The sequence below is a fragment of the Carcharodon carcharias genome, chromosome 24 (assembly GCF_017639515.1).
Source record: "Carcharodon carcharias isolate sCarCar2 chromosome 24, sCarCar2.pri, whole genome shotgun sequence".
In the NCBI taxonomy this organism is placed as follows: domain Eukaryota; kingdom Metazoa; phylum Chordata; class Chondrichthyes; order Lamniformes; family Lamnidae; genus Carcharodon; species Carcharodon carcharias.
The window spans coordinates 31,909,748-31,920,283 of record NC_054490.1 but is presented as its reverse complement, the minus strand read 5'-3'; the positions used below and the strand labels follow the sequence as shown (position 1 = coordinate 31,920,283).

Genomic DNA, 10,536 nt, shown 5'->3' with positions numbered 1-10,536 from the left:
GAGGCTATAGAAAAATATAGTAGTACAAGTGAGAAGGCACAGGTTTGGGAAATGGAATAAAATGTGGGGAAATGTGAAATTGCCCATTTTTGTAGGATGAATTAAAAAGGGATGCATATGATCTAAATGGTGAGAGATTGCAGAACTCTGAAGTGCAGATTTATTTGGGTATCCTATAGCATGAAACACAAAAGGGTAATATGCAATTACAGCAAGATATTAGGAAAGTGAACCTTTATTGTGGCGCAGGCTCAAGGGACTGAGTGGCCTACTCCTGATCCATGTCCGTAGGTCCGTATGCAATACTATTTATCTGTGAATATTTCACTATATCTGTGTCTGCCTCTGTGCATCTACCTGTATTGCTCCGTATATCTGTGTGTGTGATTGTCTCTGTGTTTATCTCTGCTTGTGTCTCTCTGTCTGCCCCTGTGCATCTCTCTGTTTCACTCCGTATATCTCTCTGTGTGTTTATATCTCTTTGCAATGGGAGATCTTATTTCTGGGGTTGAATGAATGAAGGAGAAACCTGTCAAAGAGTCAGTCTCTCTAAAATCTGTTTCTCGATCTTGTGATTTTAGTTATACAATGCGATTTTCCACTGGTTGATGGGACACCCTTACACATGCAGAGGGGGAAATTCGTCAAGTTTTCAATGAAAGGGATGACAGCATCACACAACATCCATCAAAAATGATAGGAGCATTAACACAGTTCAGGGCGAAGATATAGAGGTGATCAATTTTTAACAAAAATCTTAGAAACAAGTACGAGGACTTTAGATAAACTCTTATAAATAGAACTTCTGAAAATATTAGTATGCATGTCAGCATATGGTAAAGTGTGGCCTGTTAAAATCTGATGAGAATAAGTCAAAAAATTAAAAACAAAATGTTTAATGGGGCCAGTGGAGAAAGAGATTTACATTGTAGCTAACACTGTGCTGCTGCTGGCCTAGTCGTGTTCTGGAGGTAGTTCAGACAGATCTACACTCTGTTTCAAACTTCTGCCAGGCTATATCTTAAAATTTTGAATCCGTAACGGCTGATGAAGAAATTGAAATCATTTTCATGAAACTAAAATGTAAAAAACACTTAATTGATCATGAAATGGTTATCCAATATTGTAAAAAAAAAACCCTCAAGTTCGATTAAAAAAAACCCTTTCGGTAAGCACTCTGCTGTCTTTACTTGGTCTGCCCTGCATCTGCCTCCAGACCAATAGTAATGTTGATGACTGAACTGCCCTGTGAAGTGGCATAGTAAGCCGTTCAGTTCAGCAAGATTTGTCATTTCCAGTGGATCCCACATTCCATGACAGAATGTATTTGAAAAAAATCTGGGGGATAGACAACTTCAATCAGATGAAAATGGGTTAGCTATGAATAAATTGGAGTCAACATTTGGCGAAAATAATGGCAGCAAAACAATGTTCTACCTTCAAGGAAGGCGTAATTCGAACGAAAACAATACATATGCACTCGAAAGGGAAAGGTTTGACAATCAATTCCAGTGCTCTCTGATTGGCAAAGGAGGTAAAAATTAAGCTAAATAAGATAAGCTGTGCCAGCATCAGTTAGAGAAAACAATTGAGAACCAGGCTCTATATCGAAGGTTCAAAAGACAGGCGAAAAAGCAAATAAGTGAAGCAACGACAGAGCATGAAAAAGGACTGGTAACTAACATAAAAGGGAATCCTAAAGTCTTTTATCAGCATATGAATAGCAGAAGGTATTAAAACGAGGAATGGCACAAATGAGGGGCCAAAGAAGGAGATTCACTGTTGGAAGAAGAGGAGATAACTGAGGTAATAAATGAACATTTTTCACCTGACTTTTCTAAGGAAGAAGATGCTACCCAGGGCATGGTGAAGGAGAACGTGATTCAGTGACTAAAAAGGTTTAAATTTGATGCGGAGGATGTAATGGACAGAGTGACTCTTAACTTTGAAAAGGCACCTGGACCAGATGAGTTGAATCCAAGGATGCCGAGGGAAGAGGTAGTAATAATTACCGAGGTACTGAATGTTCAGCGTTACTTAGGCTCAGTGTTGGTGCCAGCAGAATGGAGAATTGCAAACGTCACATCCTTCTTCAAAAAAGGGTGTAAAGCTAAGCCCAGCTAAAGGTGGCCAATCTGTTTGACTTGATTGGCTTGGAAACTTCTGCAAACAATTGTTTGGACAACAATTATAGTCAGATGAGCCAATGTGTATTCATATAGTAAAGGCAGCTTAAAGGAAAAACATGTTTAAGAAAATTGGATTTTTTGAGTAACTAACAGAGCAGGTTGATGAGAGCAACGCTGTTGATGTGGTGTACACGGACATCCAAAGGGAATTTGATAAACTGCCACACAATGGATCTGTAAGCAAAGTTATAGCTTATCGAAGAAAAGGGACAGTTGTAATGAATAAACGAAATTGGCTTCGCGATAGGGAAAAGAAAGTAGTGTTTAATGAATTTTTCTTCAGCCAAGGGGAAGAAGTGTAATGGAATACCTCAGCGGTGAGTGTTGGAAGTCCCTGCTTTTCCTCATGATCATTAATATCTTAAACTATGATGTACAGGGGAAAGTTGCATAATTTGCCTATGATACGCGGCTTTGTATCATTGTGAATTCTGAGGAGAATAGTGTGAAACTTCAAAATGCCAGAGACAAGCTCGTGACATGGATGAACAGATGGCAGAGCATGTTCAATGTAGGGAAAGGTGAAGTGATTAATTTCGTTATGAAGTGAATGGAGAGACAAAATAAAATAAAAGTTACAACTCTGAAACGATGCAACAGCAGGGTGTCATGTATGGATATGTGCCTTATTCACTAAAGGTGACTGGAGAGGGTGAGAGTGCGTACAATAAGTATGTATTTTCATGGCCTTTATTAATAGCAGCCAAAAGTACGAGAGCATGGATATATAAGGGACTAGTGCAGCATAATCTGGGGCAGTAAGTCCAGTTCTGGGCATCGCACTTAACTTAGGGTGTGAAGGCATTTGAGAGAGCGCAGAAAAGGTTCACGAGAATGGTTCCAACGATGAGAAACTTCAGTTGTGCTGGAGGATAGGAGCAGTTAAGCCTGCTTTCCCTAGAGAAAGGAAGACTCGGTAGAGATTTGATATACATTTTGAAAATCATAATGGCTCTGGGAGAGTAGAAATGGAGAAAGAATCGAGAACGAGGGGGCACAGATTTAAGCAAATTGGCAAAATAAACAATGATGACATAAAGAGGGCAAAAAACAAGCTAGAGAGTTAAGGGCTGAAATGCACTGCCAGAGAGTGTGGTAGGGGCACATTCAGTACAGGCATTCAAACGGGTATCAGACTGTTCCTGAAAAGGACGTACATTTACGGGGAAAAGGTCTCAGAGTGGAACTGTGTTACTTGCCCCCTCAGAAATCCAACACAAACACGATGGGCAGAATGAGCTCCTTCTGAACTATAAGAATTCGCTGATTCTGATTCTGACTCCCAGTCCATGTCTCTCTCAGTCTACCACTCTCCCTGCCCACCCTCTCTCTAACTTCACCGTTCTCTCCCCTCCCCTGATTTGTGCAAATGTTTTCCCCTCTGTCGACCAGTGTATCTCTCCCTCTACTCTACTTTCCCCTCTACCTGCCTCTCCCTCTGGCGCTCTCCCAGCCTCACTATCTTTCACCCTCTATCTTTACTCCTCCCGGTCTCAACCTATCTCTCAGTGCCGATCTCCACCAGCCTCCTCTCTCACTCAATCTCTCTACTGATCACTCTCTCGACTCCAGTCTCTCTCTCAATCTGAATGGAAGAATAGCCTCCTTCTGTTCTGTAAGAATTTTGTAATTTTATTTGTTCCTTGCTCTTCCCTATGTTCCTGTTTCCTCACCCTCTGAATTTCTGCCTTCCTGTTTCACCATTAATTGTCATCTGTGAAATATCGTTGCATTTCCCTAATTCTTAGTCAGACTCTGCTTTAAGGATCTTGATCCTTCCTCCCGCCAGGAACGTGTGCCATGACGTCATGACACGCGGCTGGGAATGACGCTGCGCGAAACGAGCAGAATGACCGCGTCATCATTGGTTAGTGAAATGCAAGCTCGCACGTTGATTGATTCAATGTCTCTCAATCACAACTAAGGCGATGTTCGGATTGCTCAGCTGAGCAAAACGCATTGCTACTGGTTGGAATTTTAGGTTCATTTATATAATACGGGTACAGCCAAGTGCAAACGGAACTCACTTATTGGGTATGAAAACTGTCACCCAGACACATTTATCTCTCTTTCTCTGTCAGAGGGTTGTTAGCCTTTAGAATTGTCCTCCCAACAGACAGTGATGACTGAAAATATTCAAGGCTGTGTTAGTTAGATTTTTAATCAGCAAGGGAGTCAAAGATTTTGGGGGACATAGAGGAAAGGGAATTTAAGGCCACAATCAAATCAGCCGTGATCTTATCGAATCGTTGAGTGTGTTGGAGAGGCCCATTGGCACAAGCTTTGTGTTCTTGCGTCACAGAGCTGGCACAGCACACTTTACGAGGTTGGTTCCTGGAATGAAGATGTTGCCAAATGATGATCAGCCGGGTCAATTAGGCCTGTACTCTCCACTTTGGAATAACTTAAGTGTAAAAGACTCTAAAGAGCCTTGGGAGCCTTGGGTGGACGCTGAAAGCTTGCAAGAACTGCAAAGAGTGGGTGTGTGATTGGGTGGAGGACGAGATGTATTGAATGACAAATGACATATGTGATAAAATCCTAAGCGAGTAGTAATGGGTAAAGTGATGCAAAGGTGTTTTTGGATGAAGTTGGATAGCAGCCGTTTAAATGCAAAGTAAATGAATTAAGAACAAAATAGGAGAAAGAGGCGTGAAACATTGCCAGTGATTTTAATTCGCTTCCGTGCTCATGCTCTGGCCTTCTGCCTCTCATTCCACCCGCCGTAGTTCCCCAAGTTAGCTCAGTGCAAGCTCGAGGAACAGCATCCAAATTTGTACTCGGCACTTAGCAGTCTTCTAGAGTCAAAGTTCATTTCCAGAAAAGTAGAAAATAACCTCAACTTCCCTTTGTGTTGTCTCTTTTTTTGGTTAGTTCATTTGTCCTCCTTTCTTCATTTCTTTTGCGTTCTGTTTTGGTCAGAAGATCAGCCACGCACAATTTTAAAGGCAGAGTAACCTCGATGGTCCATACGTATTTCTGTATTCTTTATTTTATGTATTTTCATTTTCATATTTTTATTTTCTTTCCACGTATATTAATTAATTGAGTTTAAAATCGCAGCTATCATGATGGGAATTGTTTAAATCTGTTGGAGCATTATTCTAGGATTCTGGGATTTTAGTCCAGCATCATAATCATCATTCTGCAATTCCCGACTGGTGGAAGCTCACTTAATCGGGCTTTACTTATCATGTGACTTTCAGTATTTCTCCTCAGCTTCTCCTTTCTGGTTCCCGTATTCTGATTCACAAGAGGGGTTTTAACAGATGTTTCTCTTTCTGCAGCCTAACACAGCAGACATATTCTCCTCCTCCGAACACCTTTCGGCGCACTACATATTAGTATTTTGCAGGTCAGCCATATCTCGCTGGGGCTTCACACTCTGAAGTATTTTTTTATTACTTGCATTAGATACCAGCAAGTGTCTTCCTAGCTGTCTGTTTTCTATGACGCTTTCGCACTGGTAGCCCTTGTCTGCAATAAAATACACATACTCCAGTTGTTTTTTTTTTAATCTCTCATTTGAATGAGAAACGTTTTGGACAGAAGCTCTTTGCTGCACAATTATAATGTAATTCTCCATTCTAGCATGCTTAGATATGTAAGATACACTACTGTCTTAATGGGCAGGAGATAAGAATGAGCATTGCTACACGCTTATATTAAATCATTGATGGACGGACATTTATATGCTCTAATCGCACTGCAAGATCTCTGCAGTTGTCGTGCCGTGGCCAAGACTGCAAATGTATTTGATTTCATCAGCTTTTATTCAGTTTATTTCATATAATTTCCAAATATCTCCAATTGTCAGCTTATCAAAAAGACTGGCATTCTTATAGAGAAAATCAGCTGAAATGCTACTTCAGTTACGAGAGTGAACATTGCTTTGATTAAAAACAAAAACAGAAATACCTGGAAAAATTCAGCAGGTCTGGCAGCATCGGCAGAGGAGAACAAATTGAAGTTTCGAGTCCTCATGACCCTTGAACAGAACTAAGTACAAGTGCAGAGTGGTGAAATATAAGCTGGTTTAAGGTGGGGAGGTGGGGGGAGAAGTGGGGGGGGGGGGGTGGTGTGTTGTGGTTGTATGGACAAGCAAGCAGTGATAAAAGCAGATAACCAAAAGATGTCACAGATAAAAGAACAAAGAGGTGTTGAAGGTGGTGATTTTATCTAAAAGAATGTGCTAATTAAGAATGGATAGCAGGACACGCAAGGTACAGATAGCTCTAGTGGGGGTGGGGTGAAATAAGACTAAAAGAGCATAGAAGATATAGATTTAAAAATAATGGAAATAGGTGGGAAAATAAAAATCTATATAACTTATTGGAAAAAAAAAACAAACGGGAAGGGGAAGAAATGGAAAGGGGGTGTGTTCAAGACCTAAAGTTGGTGAACTCAATATTGAGTCTGGAAGGCTGTAAAGTACCTAGTCAGAAGATGAGGTACTGTTCTCCAGTTTGCGTTGAGCTTCACTGGAACAATGCAGCAAGCCAAGGACAGACAGGTGGGCAAAAGAGCAGGGTGGAGTGGTAAAATGGCAAATAACAGGGTCATTCTTGCAGACAGACCGAAGGTGTTCTGCAAAGTGGTCGCCCAGTCTGGGTTTGGTCTCTACAATGTAGAGGAAACCACATTGGGAGCAACGAATGCGTATACTAAGTTGGGGGAAATGCAAGTGAAATGCTGCTTCACTTGAAAGGAGTGTTTGGGCCCTTGGACTGTGAGGAAAGAAGAAGTGAAAGGGCAGCTGTTGCATATTTTGTGTATGCATGGGGAGTTGCCATAGGTGGGGGTTGAGGAGTAGAGGGTGATGGAGGAGTGCACCCGGGTGTCCCAGAGGGAGCGATCGCTATGGAATGCCACCAGGGGGAGTGAAGGGAAGATGTGCTTGGTTGTGGCATCATGCTGGAGTTGGTGGAAATGGCAGGGGATGATCTTCAGAATGCAGAGGCTGGTGGGGTGATCAGTGAGGACAAGGGGGACCCTATCATGTTTCTGGGCGGGAGGAGAAGGTGTGAGTGCGGATGCACGGGAGATGGGCCGGACATGGTTAAGGGCCCTGTCAACTACCATGGTTGGAAAAACCCGGTTAAGGAAGAAGAAGGACATGTCAGAGGTACTGCTTTTGAAGGTAGCATCATCAGAGCAGATGCGACGGAGGCGAACGAACTGAGAGAGTGGGATGGAGTCCTTACAGGAAGCGGGTTGTGAGGAGCTGTAGTCGAGGTAGCTGTCGGAGACGGTAGGCTTGTAATGGATACTGGTGGATCGTCTATCACCAGAAATTGAGACAGAACGGTCAAGGAAGGGATGGGAAGTGTCAGAGATGGACCATGTGAAAATGATGAAGGAGTGGAGATTGGAAGCAAAATTAATTATTTTTTCCAGGTCCCGATGAGAGCTTGAAGCAGCCCCGAAGTAATCATCAATGTACTGGAAAAAGAGTTGTGGGAGGGGGCCGGAGTAGGACTGGAACAAGGAATGTTCCACGTACCCCATAAAGAGACAGGCTTTGATTAAAATCGTTTCTTATAGTTAAGCAATTCGAGAATTTGTGCCCAAGGAGCTTTCAGCACGGTTGTTAGTTCTTCTCTAAATTTCCTCTGTGTCACTGCATAAATGCACGTGTTTGTGCAGGAACTCAAATTCGAGAACAGATACCCAGTTTCAGTGGCGATGTATCTAGGGTTTGAGTAATCTCCCTGATAATAAACGCTGTTTGACAACCTGGTGGCTGCAAAGCTCCCAAAAGCTGTTAACCACAGAAGTATAAAACTTCCTGATACACTGAAGAGTAATATGATGGATTTCCTTCTGTTCATCACCTCTGGATCACGTTGACTCTCAATGCTGTTTCCCAGAAGCCTGCTGCGCACCCTATTGGCCAATAAAATACGTCCGACAGTCAAAGAATTGAACAATACCAAGAGAGTAAAAGGAAGCAAGACAACTGATGTAGACTGCATCCAGCTGTACACTGACCATGCGGGTAATGTATAAACGGCCAGTGTTGACCGGCAACCCCAATGTACATTGTTAATTACACGTTCAGCTTCGTAGGAGAAGAACATAGGAACACCCTTTATGAATGACAGGATTGAGGCCATTACTATGACTGTAGTTGCAATTCTTTTATTGCAATATTTTCCCTTAAACTCCTGACGGCAGATCGCAACGTATCGGTCGAATGTGAAGAACACTGTGAACCACACTGACATGTCCAGATTGACAAAAGTTATGTACAGGAGTAACTTGCAGGCGGCCGTGTAAGACAGGAAGGAGTATGGAAAGTGATAATTGAATATCAAATATATTATTACGTTAAAGGTCATGACCAGTAGATTTGCTGTGGCCATGGCCACCATGTAGACTGAGATACATTTGGAAAGACCACATTTTCCTCTGGAGAGAATCATGATTGTCATAATGTTTGCTGAAAGAAAGAGAAAGGGAAAAGAGAAAGGTTAAAATGACACACGTGGAAATGTCTATCTCTGTTGTTATTTAATATAATGTATGCGGGTGCTGTTTCAACAAAGCAGGTGAATGGGAATGTGGAAAAATAAATATCATAGGGACAAAAACAATAGTATAAAAACAATTTTAATTTTAGCCAAGTTTGTCTGAAATTTCCAAAATCAGTGAAACTGAAATGCTAAATCACCAAGCCACAGAATTGATTCAGCACACAAGGAAGCCATTATTTTCATCACGTATACAGGTGCTCTGCGACTGAATAATTCATTTAGCGTCATTCAACCCCACCACTTCCCTTAACCATACCCATCTCTTAGACTTTGCAGAAAAAGGCTAATTTTCTGCTGAATGCCTTGATTCAATGTGCTTTAATTATACTCTCAGGCATCATATTCCAGAATTTAACTGCTCATTGTTTTAAAATGTTTTTCTTCACGTCACTTTTGCTTCTTTTGCCAATTTCTTCAAATCTGTGCCCTTTCGTCATCGACCCTTTCACGAGTGGGGCAAAGTCTCACGGACTATTCTGCCCAATTCCCTCCTGATTTAAAATACCTCTATGATATCTCCCCTCAAAGTTTTTTTCCAAGGACAAACGTCATGAATTCTCCGATGTATCTTTGTAACTGAAGTTCCTTATCCCTGGAATAATTACCACCAATCGTTACTGCACACTTTTATAAATCATCAACATAGTTGCTTTGCTCTCTACTATATGTCCCTATTAGTAAACCCCACGATGATGCATGCTTTATTAACTGCTCTCACAACATTGTCTGCCGAATTGAATGACTCATCCACCCTGGTACCATTGCTACGGATGCTCCCTTAGGGTCTTATGATTTATTTCGAATTGCCTCTGCATGTTCGTCCGATAAAACCAATCACTTCACTTTGCCCAGCATTAATTTTTATCTACCACTTGTCCACCAAGTTGGTTCTGTGCTTTTCAAGCTGTTCACTATACTTATTACTGATAAGCTACAATGTTTCCAAGTTTCATCCTGTCCGCAATTTTCGAAATTGATCCCAGCACACTAAGTCTAGATCATTAATATAGATCAGAAAAAAACAGCTTCCCAATGCCAACTCCTTGGGAACACCACTGCAAAGCTTGCTCCAGCAAGCAAAAAAAAAATAATTAACCACTGCTCTCTGCTTCGTGTCCCTGAGGCAATTTTGTATGAATATATCTTTTGTCATTGCCTGTAACGTTGCTCACAAGCCTGATGTACAGTACTGTAGAAAATGCTTTTTTTAATAAATCCATGTATACCATGTAGTTCGTTAAACACGAAATCACCCTTCATGTAAAGGTGTTGGTTTCAATTAATTAAGCTGAATTTGTCCATATGCCCCCAGGTTATTGTTATTGAATTTGGCCAACCCCGAATTTAAACTGACTGGCCTTTACAGCCTTTGTCTTCTCACAAGGATGTAGCATTTGCGATCCCTCTGGGACCACCACTGAGTCGAAGGCAGATTGGAAAATTATAACCAGTGGCAATGAAATATTCACTCTCACTTTCCTTAGTTTCGTTGCATCTGGTCCTGGTTCTTTATTAACTTAAAGTATAGACAACCTAGTTAATAGCTCCTCTGTATTATTTGTAAATCATTCTAATGCATTAATTGATTCATCTTTCACTACGGCATGTTTAGCACCTCCTTCCTTAATGAAGACAGGTGCAGAGTATTCATCTGATACCCCAGTTGTACCCCGCTGCATTCAAACGTATATTCCCCTTTTGGTCCCTAATCAACACTAACCCTCATTTTAACAATGTTGCTACGTAAGTGCCTATGCAAGGGCTTTCGATTCATTTTTTTTTTGCTAACTTATCTTTTGGCTTTTTGAATT

The 10,536-nt window shown here is 41.4% G+C and overlaps 1 protein-coding gene across 1 annotated transcript in view; it reads right to left on the bottom strand.

Moving 5' to 3' along the window:
• Positions 1-7,714: 7,714 nt before the first annotated feature.
• Positions 7,715-10,536, bottom strand: part of LOC121269377 (probable G-protein coupled receptor 139) — a 52,682-nt gene continuing 49,860 nt past the window's right edge. The window contains exon 3 of the mRNA XM_041173959.1: positions 7,715-8,631. Within this exon, the coding sequence (XP_041029893.1) occupies positions 7,715-8,631 (917 nt within the window). The remainder of the gene's footprint in view (positions 8,632-10,536) is intronic.